This window comes from Saccoglossus kowalevskii, chromosome 21 (genome assembly GCF_978046115.1).
Source record: "Saccoglossus kowalevskii chromosome 21, keSacKowa6.1, whole genome shotgun sequence".
In the NCBI taxonomy this organism is placed as follows: domain Eukaryota; kingdom Metazoa; phylum Hemichordata; class Enteropneusta; family Harrimaniidae; genus Saccoglossus; species Saccoglossus kowalevskii.
Window position 1 is genome coordinate 18600833 of NC_140661.1, and position 22907 is coordinate 18623739.

The window sequence follows — 22907 nt, forward strand, 5'->3', positions numbered from 1 at the left end:
ACAAGAAGTACGAAAACTTGCAAATTTGTGAGAAATATATACTCTAGTACTTTAATATAGAACTTTCACTCAGTACAAACAATTATCTAATTTGTATACGAGAAAAAAGGCTCAACAATTTATAGTACAAGAACAGATTTCCTACATGTCCTATCAATGAATTTTATAAATGAGAATTACTATAAATCGGATCAAGTTTTAATTCCTGGTAAAATGGCAGTCAAGTAGCCCAAATATACTAAACTGAAATGTAACATAACCGTGACAGTGACAGTGTGAATTTCATATTAAAAATGTTTAACTTCATTACATGAAATTTAATGTTGAATATTGAGTAACAAGAAATGAATGGGTGGGGGGGGGGGGAGATAGATGAATGCATTGTTATATTTGGCTTGCATGATTGCAATGCCACGATTATGAAAACCAGAGGATTTAAACCGAGCTGGTGGCAGTTGTTTTGAATGCAAGATATCAGTAATTTTCCCAGTCAACAATTCAAACCACTGGTAGGTTCAGTCGAGAGATGAATTTATGGAATCCTCAAGTCTATGTGCATCACACAGCTTTCAAAACTTAAGCCGTGTAAATAGCACCTGCCATGCTGCTTTTCTGATCATGATTGACTGACTGATTGCATCATCGCTTTTTCTTGGTGCTCATTTCTTTGACAATTGCAGTATCAATTGTTTAAACATCTAACACATAGTTAGGATGCACAACCAAAAAGGGGTCATCCTCCTGGATTTGTTCTTCAGATTCGGTGTCATGTTTTTTCTGCTTTAGTCCAGTCTTTGACAATTCTATCAAAACTTGATCCTACAATACAAAAACAAATTTTGTTTTAGATGATGTTTCTACAAATTCTGATTTCAAGTATGGGCTGCTGATTCCCAATAAGGGATTTTGTGTACTGTGTGAAAGGCGCAGACTGAACTGTTTGCTGAAAAAAAATCAAATGATTTGAATTTTTATATTCTTATTTAATAGCTCATTGTTGAAATGTTGATCTTTCAGAAGTGAATATGGTGTTGAGATTCCCTTACTTTATCAAAACTGACAATCATCAAATGTGTATTATTATTAAGTGTGGAAATAATCCCCCAAAAAGTTTTGCGTTTGTTGATTCCCATGTGATGCTTTGACACCACTATGATGCAAAGACTTGTGCTTGTTCTGTCCTGTTTTATGTTGACTTAACAAGTGACAAAGGATCTATCAGTGAACATAAAATGATCAATTTGTTTGATTGTCCCAGTATTACAGGGACCAGTATAGTGTTGTAATGCATTAACTATACAGTTATCAGCACATCAGAACACTCGGCAAAAGAGATTCATATTTTGTACTACTGAGCATGCTACTGTACATATATGCAATGCATTAGGGGGTACAATTTCCCATTGTATATAAAGAAACATTGGCAACATCACACCGGGAACTTGCTGAATTAAATGTTAAAAATTTTAACAATATCAATAATATAAACCAGTCCAGAAATATTTGACATTTTCTGTGCCATTTTGAATTCTTTTTTTCAAAAATTGTTCTGGTGTCACTGTTTTTGTTGTCATTTATCAAAAGCACAAAGAAGATAAAAATCTTCAAATCAGTTTAATTTAAATGCCGCGTTAGGAAAAGAGATTGTATGATTTCTCTCGTAGTAACTTACGTGATGTGCCAGTCTGTCAATTACTTTCTCAACTTTAACCTTTTCCTGTAATAACTCTTCTTCAGTCTCAATATCAGTCTCCATTTCTTTCAAATACCATTCAACCAGAGCGCTACGTCGCACACCGCCCTCGTCATCACCTGACTCTGTAAACAAGTTTACAGCAGCAGGATGAGGGTCAGACTAAGCTTATAACAGATTTTGGAAGCATAATCAATTGATACAATAGTAACCACTACAATAACAAATAATCAAAATTATATAATTCATTGGAAAAAAAAATCACAAAACAAAAATAGACTTTTCTTTACAGAAAACGATCGTTTGGATGTGAAAGTTTATTTTCTTCCTGATTTGTAGGAAACTTTCTCTGCCTGTCTTTATTTAGTTCCAAGCAGTGTTCTAGATGGCTACCCACATATCGGTGGATTAATTGCATTCATCATATTTTCAGGCTGACCAAATAAACTACTTTCACATTATCACACCTCACAAAGCAAATCATTCAGGGAAATCCAGGCATGTACCCTAATGCAATATAGACTCGTCCAGAGTGGGCGTGATCACAAGTCGGCGCCAGCGAGGTTAAAAAGCCAAGCTGTTAGCCAATTCGCTAGCGAGTTTGCAAATTGGCTGCCCCAATACTTCTGAGACTGGATGTAATGTATGTTGTTGGAGAAATCGTTCTGAATAGATGCTCATGCCACTGGGGAGTTTCAAGTATAAGTATACAATCAACAAAAGTACCTTCTAACTGTTCCTCCTGCTGTCTCATGTACAAAACCAATAAGTTAGCTTTTGTTTTGTATTCTTCAAATGTCATTCGCATTCCCTTTTTGCTTGGTTGATCTTCTTGTTGACTAACAGCCTTCCCAGCATCCTCTGTTTCCATCTCTTCCAACTCTTCATCTGAAAAAAAAGTTCCAAGAATGGTGGTTAAGATGTATATATACGGTAGTTCTTTTTACAGGTACAAGGTAGGATTTCATAGGTACCTTGTAGGTTTCTACAAGTGCAAGATTGGAATTTTATAGGTACCAGCCAGGTTTTTACAGGAATTTTACAAGATTTGTCATGATCATATTTCAAACCTAAGGAGACGTTACTATCTAAGAAGTTACACATCCGTGTATTCTCTGGTGCCTTCAGATAAATCTAAATTAAAATGAAATATTCCATACCATCTGCATTCTGATCTTCTTCCTCTTCTTCAAAATTGATGACGGGGGACTCGACTCGTATGATGGATTTATTCAATAAACGAAATGCCTCTTTCACATGTTTAGGTTGTACCTGTCATGAAATGTAAATGATATCGTGCATTAACCTAATCATGTGACCATATATTCCAGAAACATGATTCCAATTATAAAGTAATTCAAGATGTCATGTGACTAAATACTTTTGATCTTAAATCAAATTACTAGCTAACTAAAATAGCACCCTCTATTGACACTGATTGTTGTCTCATGGTTGAGTACAGAAATGTTGTCAGCAATGGGCAATGAGAAGGAAATGTGTTCTAAGATACAAACTTTCATTAGAAAGTGCGACTATTGAGCTACTTTTTATTTATATTATTTCAGTCTCTGTAGTTTTATAAACTGGAAAATTGTAATTTGGAAGACAAGAATTATGATTTTGTCCAACAAAGAGGAAATCCAGAGACGTAAGGAGGGAATGTTCTCCCATTGTCCTGTTCAGGGATAACACTAGTTTTAACATGTTATTTCATTGAAAGCAAAGTGTGGTGAAACACAAGTGGTTAATTTATCTCAACTAATTTTGTATATTAAAATCTGCAAAGGCTGTAAATGTCAATATTTATATATTGTAAAATACTTTATTTTCACTTGGAATTAATTTTCGCTGAAGGAATGATTCAGTGAAAATAAAATTCAGCGAATATACCTTTTTTTCCATATTCTACATTGAACTCGTCTAAAATCAGTGAAAATAAATTCCATAAAAAACACCTAAAATGTCTTTTCAGCAAAAATTATTTCCAGCTAATTATTTCACAGTAGCAGTAAGATGCAAGGTAATCTGGGATAGATAACAGGGTTGTGCATGGATTCTGGCTACTGAAGCAAGGAAATATGGGATGGCTTACCTCATCCTGACAATACATTCTAGCCATGCCCTCAGACAGTCGTATCATGCTTTCCAACTGACGTACTGTAATCCTCCATGACGACTTAGTCACGCCATTGGTATCCCGCTGACGTAATCGACGATACTCCTCCACCATAAAGTCTTGCGATTCCTTATTGATTTTCGGTCTGAACTGGCGGGCAAACATCATATAACGCTGTACGTCTTCGATCATGTATTTCCTTTCCACTGCAGCCTCATTGTGACTGTGTAGATCAACAATACGCCGCGCTATAGCGTAGTCAGTTACCTAATAACAGTAAAAATGTAGAAAGTAAAAACCATTTAATTTTTATCACTATCAATTTTCGCGAGTCGATAGGGCATTTAGGGAGGTAAAATTACAATTTTTCGGAACCTAAATGAAACCCAATTTCACAGCTTGCATGACTCGTAAAGTTTCTTGTTTTGTTAAATTATGCTACATTTATATACAGTTCATGGTACGAATAAGGGGCGAACTCACCTCATTACACTCGTCAACAAGAATAAAGAAGAGATCAAATCTGGACATGATGGGTGCAGATAGTTGGATGTTCTGTTTTAGCGGTTTAGATTTATCGTATCGACCACCGATTGGATTGGCTGCCGCTAGGATGGATGTACGGGCATTCAACGTGGCCTGTTGTTATGGATGTAGAAGAGATTTGATTATATACAGTTAATGGCATGTCTGATGAGAAGCACAATCAATAGGTGATTTTCCATTCAACTGCCAGATCTCGCGAGATGCATGAAAAACGTGCGTCAAACGTCTGCCGCAAAAATCAAGCGATTTGATTTTGAACTGGAATTTCATTATTCCATATTGACCGGCCGATCTTCGACAGAGGAATATTGCTTTTGAATACCCTCACTTAATCAAAATTGTCTATCATCAAATGTGTACAGCACATTATTAAGCATGGAAATGCCCCCAAAATATTTTCACGTTTGTCGATGTTTGATGCCACTACGACGCTATGACCTTTGTTTGTCCTGTTTTTACGTTCAATTTCACGGATAACACGGGATTCTCGCAGTGTACTGAAAATGGTCTATTAATATGCGTTCTCACTTTACAAATCTGAGAGGTTCCATCCCCTGACAAATACATACACTATCAAATCTGAAATTAAGTTCGAAACTCACTGAGTTAGAAGGCTTTTGTTTGTCCTTGAAATTCAGTAACATTGTAGGCATGTTTGTCTAAGGGTTTAAGACCCTCCAGTACTCTCAAAATGAGCAAGTGTCAAAATGAGAGCAGGATATCTACTTCATATCATAATTTTTAAGCTAAAACAGCATCATTTAAACATATTTTAGGTTTTTACCTTGATCTGAGATAGCTGATTTACATATTTGCAAAGTAGAATGTAACTTCAGTAATTGCAAAATGACCGAAATATAATGAATAACTGTTAATCATGATTCTCCCACGCCCACTGAAATTGCAAGTACAAGGCCACATTATCATGCTCACTCAGAAAATGACCAAATATGTACACAAAGAATACAACATTTCTGAAGATGAACAGATGCATAAATTACCCGGACACCAGCTTTAGTAATAGAGATAGTCTGTTGTTCCATTGCTTCATGTATGGCTACTTGATCTTTGGGATCCATCTTATCAAATTCATCAATACAACAAACACCCTAGAGTAGTATAAAATACGCATAGATTATAACCAAGTCATGATTGGACTATCACGTCAGCTGCAGCGCTAGCTGGTTGTAATTTCTATGAAATAGGGTTCAACATATGGGTTGGCTGTAAGGAGCAATTTCTCGTTAACTCAAACTTTTTGCTGACTAGTCAGCAGTTGGTGTGAATCATGTGGCTGATTTTCAGTGATCCATGTGAGAGTCAAGATAAAGAAACAAAAGATTGGTGAAACTAAATAACATTTGACAAGCTTGCATGGTTTACTTGGATGTATGGATCATCTTTGCAGTAAACATTCTCGATATTTTTAAAGAAACTCATTAGAAATCAGTTAAAATCAAGCAACACAATCATAAATTCAATGGTTTACACTAAAAATAACTAACCCAGTCTTTTGAATCCGATTAAAATATTCACCGCTACAAACTTTTTTGGATTCAGATTCAGAAAACTTTTTCTTCAGCAAAAATAAAGATGTTTACAGTATTATTTAGATGAAAATGATCAGAGGATTGTAATCAACTTACATTATCGGCTAACATGAGAGCACCCGCTTCAATGACGAATTCGTAGGACTCCTCGTCTTTGACAACAGCAGCCGTTAACCCGGCAGCAGTACTCGCTTTACCGCTAGTATACACAGCACGGGGGCTGAACTCTTCCACAGCCCTGTAGAACAAAGTAATTTACATAGTTATGTTTGTTAATAATACAAGGCATGTTTTAATGATCCTGTATACATAAAATGCAATTTTCAGTTTATATGCATTTCTAATAGAGAAAATATGGTAATACTATCTAACGAAACAAAATAACTGTTCCAGTAATAGCTGAGGGGCATTTATTGCCAAGGTTAATGTATACATAAAATGCAATTTTCAGTTTATATGCATTTCTAATAGAGAAAATATGGTAATACTATCTAACGAAACAAAATAACTGTTATAGCCGAGTGGCATTTATTGCCGAGCTTAGTGTGACGTTACTGTAAAATCTGTATTAGAAGCCCAGTTTCTAATAAAATAGCATAATGGAACAAAGGGAATTGGAGCACCTCCACAAACAAGAAATAACGATTTTTGGGTTCTTAATGGTTCTATTAGAGATGCAGCTTCTGACAGAAATTTGTTGGGTTGTGCTAGGTGCCCTCCATACTATGGACTGATTTGTGGAAAGTATGAAACCCTCATTAATTATACAAGACTACAATGATTTGTGGGATGAACAGAAAGGCAGTACATACTTTAGTAGTTGACTTTTAGCTGTACTTGGGTCACCAACAATGCAGACATTTACATCGCCACGGAGACTTGTACCTTCTGTTGTTGTCTTGGGAACACCTCCAAATAACATCAATAGAATACCGCGTTTCACTTCATCATTTCCTATGAACACAAAAAAGTCAAAAATAAAAATCAAATTTGCAATCAGTACTGAAATTTTTATTATACAGTGTCGCGTTTTTGGGACTACTTTATTACATGCGTCAGAATACATACTTTTGAAATGATGTTATATGTCACCTGATCACCTGAGTGTATTGATATGTAAAAAAAAGTAGTGCCGTTAGTGTAACTGAAAATGGCAGAATAAACAATAAGTTAAACTTGAAAGCTCTCTGGTTTCTTTGATGTTTTGTGTGTTCCTGAGTCAACACATCACATACTGATTCAGAGTCTGTTTGGGTCTAGTGGAGAGAATGTTTACATCATCTATGCGTAACCAACCTACCATGAATAGTGGGAAATAAACTTTGAATAAGATTCTGGTAAAGGTTTTTATCTCGACTCATTTCATAGATTTTCTGCCATTCTTGTTCAGTCATTTGTTTTTTGATACTCTCTGCCGTCAGTTCATCACCACGCATGTCTTTACCGCCAAACTGAAAGAAAAAGTGTATCCAATTTTGTAAACACAAAATGAACAAAAACAAAATTTGATAAAAAACAAACTGGCAGCCATATTTATTATTAAACTGTAAATGTATTTCATTTAACCACAGTGAATGTCATAATTGTTGCTGCCCAAATTTCAACACAATTTTACACATTTTTCTCGTCTTTTTTATAAATTTTTGACCAAATTGACACAATTTATCATTGGCTACAGGTTTTTATTAAAATTGTTGGAAAAAGGTGTTTTTAAGTTCTGCTAAAAATACGACTCCATGCTACTGGTCTAAAGATTGATCACATGGCATATTTAGTAGCTCAGTAGTTCTATTCTTATACTAATTTTCATGTTTTTTTCTTCCATTCTTAGTTGCATTTATTCAATGTTTTATTCATGATTTTGGTGGAGTGAACTGAACTGTACTTCAGTTTTGTTTTGTCCTAAACAATAACATTAGCTTATGTTTTTTTTCCCTCGTTCTATAATTGTATGTATATAATGTGCTATTTGTGATATTAGTTGTGTGAAGTATTATTTATGTTTTTGTTTTACAACCATAAAATTACTCTCTGTAGTAGATTTTCGTGTTGAATACAATTATTATTATTATTATTATTATTATTATTATTATTATGTGGAAACAAGATGTGATTCAATAAACACACCATCAGTTGACACCATTATAAACCTAATTCATAACAGTCATTCATGGAGGATTTTAGCAGGCATGTGTGAAAACAAGGTCAAGTAGAACGACACATGTAAGGATCACAGAAACATACAAGTTTTCATAGTGACAAGTTACAAGCAAGCTAGTAAATGCAAAAAAATTAAACCAGGGCTTGGTCATATTCAAAGCCGCTTTTTGACGATAAATTTGTAATTACTAACAGTGAGCTACGTAATTTACTTTACATTCATGCGCAGTTGAATGAGCACCATACAATAACGCAAGTAAGGACCATCCAGGGAACACAACAGTAACTTCTACTGTTTTTTGCGTGTTAATGAGAAATATCAAAATACACTGGTTACAAACGCATTTTAATAAGACTTACCCTTGGGTTTGTTGCACTGACGTTACATGCTAGGTATGCCAGTCTATAATTCAAATCCCTCACACCAAGCGCTTTCAATCCACGTAAGCCTTCCATTTCATTGTTTTCACTACCATGCACTTTAGAGGACGTCTCAGCACGGGCACCTGCACAAATAATTAGCTGATACGTTAATCAGGTGATTATGACATAAATTGCAAATGTAAACATGTCTGGATACTGCTATAAAGATCTTATGTTGCTTCTTGGAGCACTCCTAATATTTTGAGCATACTAGTCACATTTATCACCAGCCTAGGGGATCTCAGTGGCTTACCTGGCATGCTCAGTTGTGATACATCAGGCACTACAATAAGTGTACCAGTAAAGTCACATTTATCACCAGCTTGGGGGATCTCAACTGCTTCAGCTCTCAGAACTACCTCCACGCTGAATAAAAGTAAAACAAAATGAATCTACGAACCACTGTGATGCTTTCTAGTAGTTTCATAAACATGTAGAGAATGTTGTCATGACAGTCATCCGATTATGTCACAGTAACAGAGGATGTGGAAATCATTTTCTGTATCAAGCGCATTTGTTTGGCATTTGTTTATAGTTTCATGCATTAATTCATAAAAACAATTGTTCAAAAAAACAAGTCACTGAAAATGACACAGTCCCCATTAAGTTCTCTATGTCCCACATAAAGTACCAGGCATAAAGAATGAACAGAATCGGGCCAAAGAATTCTGAAATATGACTCAGGACGAACGGATGCACGGAGACCAAATTACATGTCTCCATTTTCGGACTTCATCCGAAGAGGACTGAGAAAACTTAGATAATGCAATTCATGCCACGTTTCATAAGCTGAAATAAATCTATTTCTTACGTCATACATCACATTCAAAATTGTACGCAACATATATTCATGATTGTACAAGACTGAAAAAAATCAAATACTGTGACATTTGAATCGTCAAAAACAGTAATTTCACAACGCACTTTGAATAAATTATCACGGAGTGTGATTTGCATACTGAAATTCAATCGACATATCTCCATTTTACAGCCCGGAGCAGCGGTTTGCAAAGACCTTGCATGTTTATTACTATACCTTCTTGGTATACTGCCTCTGGGTAATTCAGCTTGCGTTTCTTGTATTCGAACTTTCTGGAAATCTACAAATCGCGACTTGTTTACATCAAGCATAAATCGACTTCTGTTGGCACAAACTGGATTTCGACATATTGTTGGCTGCAAAAAAAAATTATAAATTGTTTTAATCTAGATTATTGATTTTAATTGTATAGCAGAAAATCCTTACTTTTTTTGTTTATTTATGCTAATGTGTGGTGAATGATGTCAAAGATGATAACAAATGGCAGTAAAGACAGATATATTTTTTTTTTTGCTTTCGGAGATGTGCTTCTGATAGAATATTAGAAGTGCAACCAAGAAAGAGTTACTTTTGTACCCCAACCCTTATCCTAACTCTACCGTCCAGTGCTCCCCAATTTAATTATATATGCTCTTATACAGTAGAACGTCGATTATTCGAACGTCGATTATCCCAAATGTTCGGTTATCCGAACCTACTGTGTGTCCCCAAAAGTTTGTATGCAGGTCTGGCTGTGTTCCGTATAATACAGAAGTCAACTGTGAACAATAAATATTACAGTCGTAGTGTGTGATTTCCTGGTGCAACACTTTCAATAAAACTATTATCAACATGTAATCCAACGTCTTTCACGTGTACGTTCATTGTTTACAGTGTCTGTGCAAACAATGAAACGAATTACAGTATCCAATAATTTACTAAATTCAGACAAGCCTATTACGCCACATCAGTGTTCCACTGTAAATAAAAAGTGTCCTAAAAACACAAACTTCATCAAATGTCTTCTCCACTGCAGTTCGGATACGTTTTCTGGGGAAAACTGTACCGGGTTCCACTGCCGTCAAAGAAACGCGGCCATGAGCTTATCCCATGTTTTTTCTGATTTTTAATTTTAATGTCCAGTATCAGTAGTCGCATCCTTTTCGGAATAAAAAAAGAAAGAAAATAACTTCTGGGATGTCTTGCCACAGAAACGACGCCAGTGCCTCTTTGATGGTTTATCAGCAGACAACAGCATCCAATGACCACAGTCGGCGGGCTGTTTGATGGTTCACAGCGTTGAAGTGTTTATGTCCGGTGATCACAGTAGCCAAGCTGGGTTTTACTACAATTTATTCTGTCAATCATTCTAGGTGTTAAATGCGTTGCTGAATCTAATAAAACCGGGACATCATGCTGCAGTTTATCATTCAAAAATCCACGAGCAATCTGGTAACATCGAGCCGATCTATACACAGCGATTACGAAGCGACCTTTCACTTGTTTACTTTATCTGCATCTTTTATCTACCGTTGGCATGGCTGAAACGCAAACGCAGTGTGCTTGATTTGGACATGAAGCTGTCAATTATAAATCAACTAGAACGTGACGAAACTGAAAACTATCTACCGAGTATGGTGTTGGTAAATCGACAATATCCGATATCAAGAAGGCGAAACAAAAGCTGCTAGACTTTTCCAGTAAAATGGATTCAAGTGTAGGACTGAAACGAAAGATAATGAAAACAGCCAATGACGATCGTTTTCACTTGGTTTTCCCAAGAAAGAAGCAAAAGAACGCCACTTTCCGGGCAAATTATCACGGAGAAGGCGAAATGGTTCGACAGACAACTGAATGGCGAACAATCTGATTTTAAAGGCAGCACTGGTTGGCTGAAAAACTTCCAACAGCGACATGGTATTCAACAGATTTTCGTTCAAGGTGAAAAACTGTCTTCTAACCAAGCTGAAGTAGAGCCGTTCATACAAAAGTTTCAGGATGTCATCCGTAATGAAAACTACATAACCGAACAAATCTATAATGCAGATGAGTTCGGACTTTATTAGAAACTGCTTCCAAGAAAAACTCTTGCAGCGGCTACGGAGAAATCAGCACCAGGTTACAAAGTTAGTAAAGACCGTGTCACGATAATGGGATGTGCTAATGCCGCTGGAACACATCGACTACCGCCAGTGGTAATCAGCAAATCACGCAACCCTTGATGTTTTAAACATGTTAACCAGGAAAATTTGCCTATCCGTTATCTCAACCAAAGCAGTGCATGGATGAGTGGTGAACTGTTTTCAAGGTGATTTCATGGTGATTTTGTTCCAGCTGTAAAACGTCATCTGCGACAGAAACAACAACCAGAAAAAGCTCTTCTCCTAATTGACAATGCGCCGTCACATCCCAGTTTAGACAAACTACAAAGTCGGGATGGCATGATTAAGTGTATGTTTCTGCCACCAAATACAACACCATTGTTACAACCAATGGATCAAGGCGTGTTAAATGCCACAAAACGCCGTTATGAAAATTGATCATTATAATACAGAGGACGTCTCAATCCTTGAATGCGTGAAAACCGTGACTCTCAAAGACACCTGCTATATGATAGAGTTCTGGAATGAACTCAGCGAACAATCGTTGCCAATGCATGGCATAAATTGAAGCTAAATGTCACTGACGAAAGTGCTATTGTTGAAAGTGACAAAGAACCCGGCACGGACTTTGACACCGACAGACTTCCACCAGCAGACCGCGAAGAAATTGAACAGTGACTGAACACTGATGAAGCTGATCCCGGGTTTCAGATGTTGGCAGACGAGGAAATTGTAAACAGTACTCAAACCTCAATAACAAAGAAAACGAGCCTTGTGTACCAGTTCCGTCACACAGTGAAGCAGCCAACATGTTTTCCAAGTGTTTGTTCTGGCTGGAGGCCCAGGCTGACTGTGAATCAACCACGCTTCTACTAGTCCGGAACTTGTATAAAAAAGCCGCCCAAAAAGACAAGACACTGTTGAACAGAAATCTATTCATTCCTTTTTCAAAAAACTCTGAAATGTTTTCGCGTTAATACACCGACTAGACACTGTATTACAGATAAGACAACATTAATATTTATTGCTTTTTTATCGCTTTATTATTATTACCGCTACATTTTATGGATACTTTGAAACAATGTTTAACATTCCCGCATGCAACATTTTATTACAATGTATTACTTTTTAAAATTGCAACTGATTAAATAAAAATGACATACTCTACATGTGCTATTGTTTGATTTCATTACAGTCATGTGCGTTAGAATTTGTGCGTACATGAGGCTGTAAATTTGACCCCGCCCACACAAGAACGCATATCAGAATTGTTTGCATAACCGAACAAAAAGCATGTCCCCCTAACTGTACGGGTAATCAACGTTCTACTGTAGTTATATAGAGAGGGCATATATATAATTGAATTCAGGAGCTGGGGTAAGAGTTCGAGTTAGAGCTGTAGTCAGATTGCTTTTTTACAGACAACCTAAAATCAAAACCAACTCTGAACGGGCTCCTTTACACCCATTATATCACAAAAAGCACTACATTACTTAAGGTAGCAATTTGTGGAAACCATGTAGTGCAAGTGTGCATGAATTATAATCGATTTAGATGAAATCAACAGTGGCAGCCACTAAACCAACGACCACACACCTGTGTATACTTAAATTGCTGTTCCACGTCCTTAATAGTTGACTGACAATCCAGACATATGAATGTTCCTGTTACCAACTCCGGATGTACTGGATGTGTACGTACAACTTGACCACTGATGCGTATTAAGGTACCAATCTTAGCAGTCGTCAGCTCACGTACTCTGGGGAAAAAAAAAATGGAAATCAAACATAGGGGATATCGCAGGCACATGGTTTGACTTAGTGTTCCATTATAGCTCTATTTATTGATCAGATGTGAAGGCTGTGTATTTGAACTTGTGTTTGATCTGTCCAGGGATTGCACAGTATATGAAAAGATGTACAGCAGGGACAGGTTATAATATACACTATAAAATTTATATTAGCAACAAGTCATTGAAAATGACACAGTCCCCATTAAATTTTTGAAAGTTCTCTTTGTGCTCGTCATATTAAAGCGGAGGGGTTGTCGCGAGCGTGTCCTTGAAACTTGAGTTCCAAGTGGCGTATACAACAGATTGTTTATTTACACCAAAACATGTGTTCCGTGTAGTAGTAATATGGCCAAAAATAAAAACAGCCTTAATTCGGCCATCTTTGATCTGATTATGAAACACACTGATATGTATGATGTATGTGCCAAATATGAATGAAAATGGTACATAAATTGTGGAAATATAGTAGTAAGGCCAAAAAGTCAGATGGCTGTCAATCGGCCATCCTTGACCAGATTTTTTAACAAATTGTCATGAACATGCATCCTAACATGTATAACCTTTTTCCGGTCAGGGGAGTTTCACGCTATCAGGTTAAGTCGTTGAAAAACGGTCATGATTCAATGCACTCCAGTAGCCAGCATCTGTGCATGCTATCCTGCCAGACATTTTTGCAAAAATAGGCCATAGTTAACAGACTGTATCGACCACAGTTTCCACATTTTTTGCAATCTGTTTGCATACACACTTCATTACCACCATGGACAACAATTTCTCGTATAAAAAAAAATCACCGTTTTATTTCAATACACATTTTTTACTGTCGTTAAGTAACGATGTTTTGCCCTTTGTACAGTCTCAATAAACACGTGTTAAACATTGAAATAAATATTGCTTAATTGAAAACACATTACAAGCAAGTACAAGGTCACTACATGAATGCAAGTTCGAAGTAAGAAGAAAAAAAACGCGTGAGTATGGGGATATTTGGGACATGTACGGGGGAAAACGTGTTTGACGTACTCGACCCGTTAGCGTACATTTCAAATTGCAACGTATATTCAACGACTTGAACTACATGTGTAACATATTACAACGTACTTTCCGTGACTTAACTGATGTTATATTCAAGCTCTAACGTATATTAACCGACTTGACCGTATGAGTAAGTCCACACTTACAACGTATATTTAACGACTCAAACTGAGACTGAAACGAACGAGAACGCAACTGCAACGACTTGATCGGGGTTACCTTCACACGGCAACGTATATTCACCGACATGACCACATTAACCAACTAAATATTTCAACGTATATTTAACGACTTGAAATAAAACGAACTAGCGAGAACGTAACTGCAGGGACTTGGCGTGTATATATACTCACGCAGAAACGTATTTCTACCGACTAGACCCGATGAACTATCCTGACATTAAAACGTATAAATACCGACTGAACATGAAACTAAATTAACGACAACCAGTGTTCTCCCCAGGCCTCTGAAGCGACACGGTACCGTGACGCTTGGACACTCGGCCGTGATGCTTGCCCTTTGTCCGTGACGCTTGGTCACTGGCCCGTGATGCTTATTGCTTTGTTTACAAGTGTCAGTCTCGTCTTGCACGAATTTAAAACAATAACATGTATTGATCGAAAGGTAATCCCGCTTTTGTTAGCCATACAAAAACGGAAGTCTGCAATAAGTTGCGAAGTCTTTCAAGGATGCAGAGCCGGGGTGCAGAGCCTCCAAATCCAATCAAAAATACTAGAGTAGCAATAATTTGCCCATTGCACGCAACGGCAACAATGTGACAAAACAAGTCACGGCGTACGTCGGGAAGATCAACCCCGATTTGCTGCACTCCGATTTTTTATCACTCAACGCCGGTGACATTAATTAACCCAAAATAAAAAAAAAACAAGTGAAATTAAGTCGCATTGGAAAGAAAAGTGTGAATAATTCAACAGTAGACGAGACGGGTTAAGAAAAAACGAACCCTGACCTCTAGAAATACCCCATTCATAGGATGCCTTAGTAGCGAAGAACGCCGCCCTAAGGCGACATAATGCACGTTGCAACCTTGTGACCGATGCATGCTGGGTTACAGGGGGGCTCTGATCGAGGTAACAAAGATGGCGGCGCAGAGTGCATGTTTTTCCGCGATGTTTAAAAACAACATCTCGTTGGCGATTTTGATGTATTGCCTATGATATTAGTCAATGAACCGTTTTAATAAACAATTTGTGTATTTTACACCAAAAAGTCAGATACCGATGATCGCAATAGCAGCAGTGAATACCTGTCCAACGCAATGTCGACAGCTGACAATGTTACGGTGATCGTAGCGTTACTCACAAGGTATATAGCAATGAAAAATCGCCGACTATTAGTGCCGAACTGCCATTGTAGAATTTTTTTCTAATTATTGATTTATTTCAACATATTTCGATATCTCGCCGACTTTATAAATTTAACCAAAAGATGTTTTCCCCCGACGTTATATGAACTGACAGTGACATGGGCACTAAAACTTGTACACAATGATGAACCAGTTACATCCATGGATAACATTATATTCACTGACTAGCTATAACACAAGTTTTTCAATTTGTTTTCCTTTTTATGCTGTTCTATTTCAAACTTTATTTGACTTGATACAAAAACATAAAATACAATGCAGTAAAATGATATAAAATTTATCAAATATAAAATATCTTGTCTTAATTGTATTAATAAATTGTATTAGTAGATTGACCAAATTGGTTGGGAAAAACTGATTACTAGTATTATGCAAATATAATTATGCAAATTAGATGTATTGTTATGCAAATTGACCGTGATGCTTGACATGAAGTCTGGGGAGAACACTGGATAACGTATTTTCACCAACTCAAACTATTGTACAGTTCGTGACGTTGTAATAAGTCCCAAATTTATTTGTTGTACGCCTTTCTTAGTCGTCCACCCCGGCGGGCTGCTCCCATGCGTCTGCCTCATGTCGAGGGCTGCTCTTCTGTACTTCGTGTTTGTGTTCCCACGGTGCGTTTTCCCCTCAGTGCCATGTTGTGATGAAAAGCAGCGAAACATTCGCCCGCGTGAAGGTGAACTTTACAAATTGGGCATCCTTTTGATGTTTCTGATAATCAGCCACTCGCAGTTTTTCTCCCGTCCTTGCTGCACTGCTTACACGATTTTTGACGCCCGGATAGTCTGCATATTTCGTGCGAATCCATGTTTTCACTACGAATAAATGACGTGTTACTTGGAAGAGAGCCAACTTCTCTTATGGATTTTTGAATTCTACTCGAGTGTCCACCAATCAGTTGTTTACCTGTGCGGATATTGAAGAATTTGTGCGTTACTTTAGTCGTGCGATTCAATGCCTTGAAACATTCATAAGCATTGACCAATGCAACATCTATGAGGTAACAGGCCATGTAGATCCACCAACGATTGTTTTTTCTGCCCGTGTGATAGTATTTTCGCCTTTGGTTAGAACAATCCACGCCACCCATGTGATGTCTGTAACATTGTAACGATACAGGCACGTGTCTCTCGTCATCTACTGCTTCTGCCGACGTAGCCAGTGGGGGATAGACTGTATTTAAAATCAATATTTGCGCGCTGTCATCCTGGTATGCAGTAATATTGATAGTGTCGTCCGGTCTAGTTGCTGCTTTCATTTCACCAATTTTCAATTTCAGCTTCTTGCTTTTCCCTTCAGGAATTAATTGCGGCGGCATGGTTTTCCGATTTCGTCTGCTAAAACTACCGACCATGTACACTTTCTTGTCTTGTAATTCAAGGGCTGTGTTAACTGACGTAAAAAGCGAATCACAGAAAAGAATATGGTTTTTTTCTGTGAAGGGCTGTAGCAACCGGTGTGTTGTCTTCTTGATTGTCCCAGTTTCTTTCTTTCTCCCCTCAATTGTAGTTTTATATTTCACCCCCAAATATGGTTCAAAAATTTGCAATGTAAGACGTTGTCGAGTCGCACACCTGCCATATTTTGAAGCCATCACGGTCCGGTTTGTGGGGCAATCTCTGCTTAAACTTGGACCGTCCCTTGAATCTAATCATACCCTCATCAATCGAAATTTCCTGTCCCATCTTGTAGTATCGCCGACAATTTTCGAGTACGGGTTTCAGCCACGGGTTGATTTTATACAACGGGTCGGCCTCTGATCGTTGACGGCGACGTTCAATGTCAGGATCCCGCCGTGGGTCATTTACTGGATCAGCTAAATGAAAATAACGCATTAGCATTTGAAATCTGGCCCGAGTCATTACTGATGCAATTCCCATGTTCTGCAGAAAGGGGTCACTCGACCAATAATCGTCGATTGCTGATTTGTGATCAACACCCATACATATCATCACACCAAAGAATGCTTGCATTTCAATGAAATTAGTATTACGCCAGCGGGCATTTAATTTTTTTGCAATGCATTTTTGATGATATTTGGCGTATTTATTAGTCTCGGTAGAAGCCAGTTCTATCAGTTCTGGTGGGATAAATTTGTAGAAATATTCCACCTCACGAGCATATGAAGGCAGTTCGAAAGTTGGTCCAGGTTCGGGTTCAAAAACTGGAATAGTAAATATATCGCCGTCTTCCTCCGTGGCCATTCTCCATTCACCAGTGCCGGAGGCAACACAATCGAATGTAGCACCAATTTCTGTGTCGGATTCAATTTCAATGTCGCTATCGAGTACAGATGGGTAACGTTGCTCTAAAAAATCGGCATTCTCAGCACGATCTTCATCGATTTCTGAATCTGTATCGTCGTCAGTTGCAACTATGAAATCATCTGGTATTTTGTGTCGTAGCTCACCCGTTTTTTCGTCCAATACAAGTTCATCATCACGCGTGTCCATTGGCGATGTGTGTGCATACACAACACGTTTTTTAATAGTTTGTTTTTCGGGGAAACTCGCAAGTGTTGATTGTTCTGTACCGCATACATTTTCTTGTACCATTTCTTTGGTGACATCGACGTTTTGTTGCGTACTCGCTGGGTCGATATGTTCAGGCCCCTGCTTTTCTGCGTTGGCAGTTGTGGCGGATGTCGACGGTTCCGAATCGCAAACATTGTCTTGCAAAAATTGTATCACATCTTCGACTGCACGTTGTATTTCAGCGTGACCAACTTCCGTTTCTTCGGCATCTGCTTTGTCGGCAGCTGGCAATTCAACCACTTTGCGGTTCGTCTTCGATTTACGTTTGCCTCCTGGTTTGCCCCTGCAGTCCTTCAAACGGTTTTCTTCTGTAATCGCATGTTCATTGACAGAGGAGACAGTCTCCGACTTGCGTTTGTTCTTATTCTTTTTACGCCTTTTCTTGAGTGGACTATTATCACTGGTGTCCGTGGTACGCTCGGCTGGTAACTCACAGACGTCAAATGTTTCCTTTGCTTTGGATTTCTTTCTTTTTCCACGCTTTGCTGGTGAAAAATCTGTCGTGTCAATGTCAAACTTATCACTCCCCGTGCCACTGCACGATTGACGCGTTTTCTTCAGTTTCCTTCTTGCCTTCATAAAACACTTTCTATCTGTATAGGACGACATATTAACGTATGTGTCGGAAAGGAGGCACACAGCGAGTCTGGGCTTTATCTCACTTTCTTCGGCCATATTTATACTGAACGACCAGATGTCCACAAGACTGCATCTCCCCACAATTTGAATATTTATTGTTATGTAAATAAATATGTTATTTTTTCGAACACAGATTGGTTACAATTTGCATACACATAAAATTGCATATGCTAGCTCAGACGGTGAAATCACGTGGACTTTAATATTTCCCACCAGCTGTCCCGGTCATTTTACGTTGGTTATTGCCGACATTCCAAGCTCAGCCGTTGGAATCCGTTATGCTATTCATTCTAAGTGCCGGGACTATTTGCCAAGCTGGTCAAAATACGTTACTACCGTTATAACCGTGAATCGTGTCGTTCAAATACGGTTGTAATGCTGCAGTTTGCAATGTGGTCAAGGCGGTTTTTTCACGTCGTCGCAAACGTCGCGTTGTGACGGTAAAATAGTGAAATGAGCAGACAAGAGTATAGAATTACATTCTTTATTACTTGGTTAATTTATTTGACTTGGCGTAATCGAAAACAAATTCTCTCCCTCCATAATTTCGCAAGTGTAAAATATCAGGTTCCGTACAACGTATTATAAACGCTTGACCGTCTGAGCAACCTAAATAGCAGGCCGTTTTTCAACGACTTAACCAGTTAGCTAGCTGGAGTGGGAAATTTTAGCATACCCATATTTACGGCGGTTTTTCACTGACTTGACCGGAAAAGGGATAAAGTACATGTATGTGCCAAATTTGAATGAAAACTGACAGAACACAGCCAAGATACCGCATAAAAAACAAAGAACAAGATGCCTGCCAGTCGACCATCTTTGATCCAATTGCGAAATAAATCGTCATGGACATGTAACCTAACATGTATAATCTATGTACCAAGTTTGAATGACAACTGACTGTCCAAAATACAACATTTTCAAAAAACAAGATGGCTGCCAGTTGGCCATTTTGAATCGAATCGCTAAACCACTGCATGTGCTTATGTCCCATATAAAGTACTAGGCACATGCAAAGAATGAACAAAATCGGTCCAAGGGATTCTGAATTACTGTAGAATACTTTATTTTCGCTTGGAATTTATTTTCGCTGAAGGGATGTTTCCGTGAAAATAAAATCCAGCGAATATACTTTTTTTTCCTATATTTCACATTAAACTCATCAAAAATCAGTGAAAATAAATTCCACACAAAACGCCCAAAAAGCCTTTTCAGCGAAAATTTATTCTAGCGATTATAAAGTATTCCACAGTACGACTCCGGACGGACGGAGACCAAATTATAAGTCCTCGTTTTCGGACTTCGTCCAAGCGGGGATTAATTAGTATACACACAACGATAGATACAACAGTAACCTACGATGCCTAGTCTGTCACAAATATATTCACCAACAATTTAGACCAAAATCTTTTACCATTTGGTCCAAATTTCCAGGTAGACACAATCAAATGCAACATGCAGACTATTGTCATCCAGTGTTATTCCAAATAGTAAGCCTGCAGTGTTATACCGATAGTAACTTACTTGTGCCTTGTTGGTACGTCTTCAAATGCAACATAGAACTCTTTATTTGGTGGAACCTGTGCTCTGTCTCTTGCAAAGTTACACACAGCACGGCATATGTATGGGTACACCCTACAATGGTATAGAGTACACAATACAGTTTTTTGTACATTGCACAATGCTGCTAGAAACAAATACTGTAAACAAACTAATTATTCACAGGTTTTTAATTTCCTTCTATATGTCCACAAGTATGGCCCGCTAAATAAAATTATTTGAACAATAGGACCCAATGAAAGTATTAAAATGGTAAAATTAAATGTCAGTGAAAATAAATGGTTTTAAAGTATATACGACTATTAATTAATACATGGCGGACAATCTACATTTGAGACTATGTGTGAATGATTCTCCCCCTCACTTTTTTTTGCGAATGTTCTTGTTTCTAAAAAAAAAAATCAGAAATCAGTATTGAAGTATAATGTCGTAACAGTACACTGTTAAAACCCAGGTATTTACATGACAGTAAAAATAAATTTTACAGTATACAATAATAACAAAGTCAATTAACAATAACCCTGAAATGCAATCACTAACAGTTTTATTTAAATAAGTCTCACATCAAAAGCAGAAGCAAGAAGATACAATTTTAACATTTCATGAATCAAAGACGACCCATTTCAAGAACATTACTTGCCTGTAATACTCTTCCTGTATTGTTGTGGCTAGTTGTTGATTATGGCTTTGCACATCATCAAAACTCACAGTTAAAGTGTTTCTTTCCGGTCTGATCAATTCTTGTACATCTGGTAAGTATTTCACTTCACCATCCACCGTATATCTGGAGGGTTAAGTATTAATTTGGGTTCAGTTCACTTTATAATCTATAGTAATGTGTGAAAAGACATTTTGACTTGAATGTTTTTTTAGTTCAATTTTGAAATACAGTGCTGAGATACCCTTACTTCGTCAATAAATGTATAGATTTATATTATTGGGTTTATAGAATTACCTGCACCAATCTCAGTGCACTCTTGGTGCAACTAACGCATTCTCTTCATTTTTATAAATATTTATAAATTTAACAATTTAAAGTTGAAACTAGAGATTTTCTATTGGCTGGTTGAATAAACTTGTTTTCAAATGGCGTTGTTGTGCACTGTGCTTATTGATTGGCTAGTTTGACTCAACTGCCATTGAAAGGGAACGCTTTTGTTGCACCAAGAGTAACCACAAATATTGTTGAAAAACTTTATTCAGGAAAGGTGTCAATTGATTATCAATACCAGACCATGATAGTGGTGTTCACGTTAGAGACCTCGGGACCGAAACATGTGTGTGAATGAACGGGACCGAGTCAGCACGTATCAACACATTAGATAGATGCTGGGAACCGAAACTCTGCCGAGATGTGGATACAATTTCAATATAACAATTATTATCATCATATGCGTATCGTTTTCTATGTTTGAGTCAAATAACAGATCTACGAATGAGGGCGTGATTATGTCCCAAGTGGGTCCCGATCAACGTGAATGCAACTGATATACTAGTAATCCCTGTGCAAACACAAAGAATTAAGAGATCCCATAACGTGGTCGCAGTAGATGTCTTCTTTCTCATCAAAATAGAAACCATGGTAGAGTATAGATAGTAGACAGCTTTGATTTACCAAAAACAATTCATTCAAAAAATTCATTTATATCATTTGTTATTATGTTATGACAAAAATTACATTGTTTTTCGTTGTTGTTGGTCAAAAAACAAACAAACTTCAGCCTAAATTCAATATTATTTCAAACAGCCTCGACAGCATCATAAATTGGTGTAACGAATAAAGTGTTGACATTTGACCTAGACTCAAATCTCCATATTTCAGTGACCTCAAACATATACAATATAAATGTTTATGTGAATCGAATTAAAAAAAACTCTCCAAGAAAACGTATAAACAGTCTCTGTAAACGGAGCATAGTTCCGAGCTGCGATTTCCAACTCTCTAAACGTTTAAAATTTTTGAAAGTAGTATAGACCGATCATAAAAGCATGGACATATTTAAAGTTCCACAAGCCCAAACACGCTGGGGTTTTCAGTTTCCATGGGAATTTAACAGTAAAATTAATAACTTACTCCTCGAGAAAGTCTTGAAACAATTTCTGACATCTTTCAGCCAGATCGTCCTTAACTTGTGTAGTACCGGTACGTTGATCGGCGACATCCATGCCTTAAATTAGGAGGATTTTCACCGTTTCGATCAGACTGCAAATCCCGTAAAACTAGTAAGGTCTTATTGTTGAAGACGTGGTGTTTTCGCGCCAGATCTGTCATGTGACTTGATTTGCCCTTCGACCTTAGAAACTTCAAACACGGATTGACGACTGAGGTGGCGCACTAATTAAGAGATTCCAGTTTTCCCAGACTGTCGACAATTGCCTGTTTCTCAGTCTGATCATGGACGTACCATGGTCTGATGAAATACATCAAATTACAAAGCCAGTCATTGGTTTTCCGGTTCTTCCTGTAAATGCCTTCGCGATTTAGGAAAAATTGGTATTGCATCAGACTTAGAAATAAATTAGGCCTGAGAACTGTCGACAGTCAAAGTTTTCTGTGAGTCATTA

The 22907-nt window shown here is 37.5% G+C and overlaps 1 protein-coding gene across 1 annotated transcript; it reads right to left on the bottom strand.

Annotated features, from left to right (window-relative positions):
• Positions 1-24: 24 nt before the first annotated feature.
• LOC100367666 (zygotic DNA replication licensing factor mcm6-B) lies at positions 25-22631 on the bottom strand. The gene is made up of 17 exons (XM_002733658.4): positions 22417-22631; positions 20983-21126; positions 20307-20417; positions 12986-13148; positions 9525-9664; positions 8742-8854; positions 8426-8571; positions 7206-7356; positions 6718-6859; positions 6002-6143; positions 5357-5464; positions 4293-4448; positions 3786-4076; positions 2854-2965; positions 2420-2581; positions 1673-1818; positions 25-819 (listed from the first exon to the last, which is right to left on the bottom strand). Exons 1-17 carry the CDS (start codon positions 22506-22508, stop codon positions 691-693), a joined length of 2448 nt encoding a protein of 815 aa, XP_002733704.1. The 5' UTR covers positions 22509-22631; the 3' UTR covers positions 25-690.
• Positions 22632-22907: the final 276 nt, after the last annotated feature.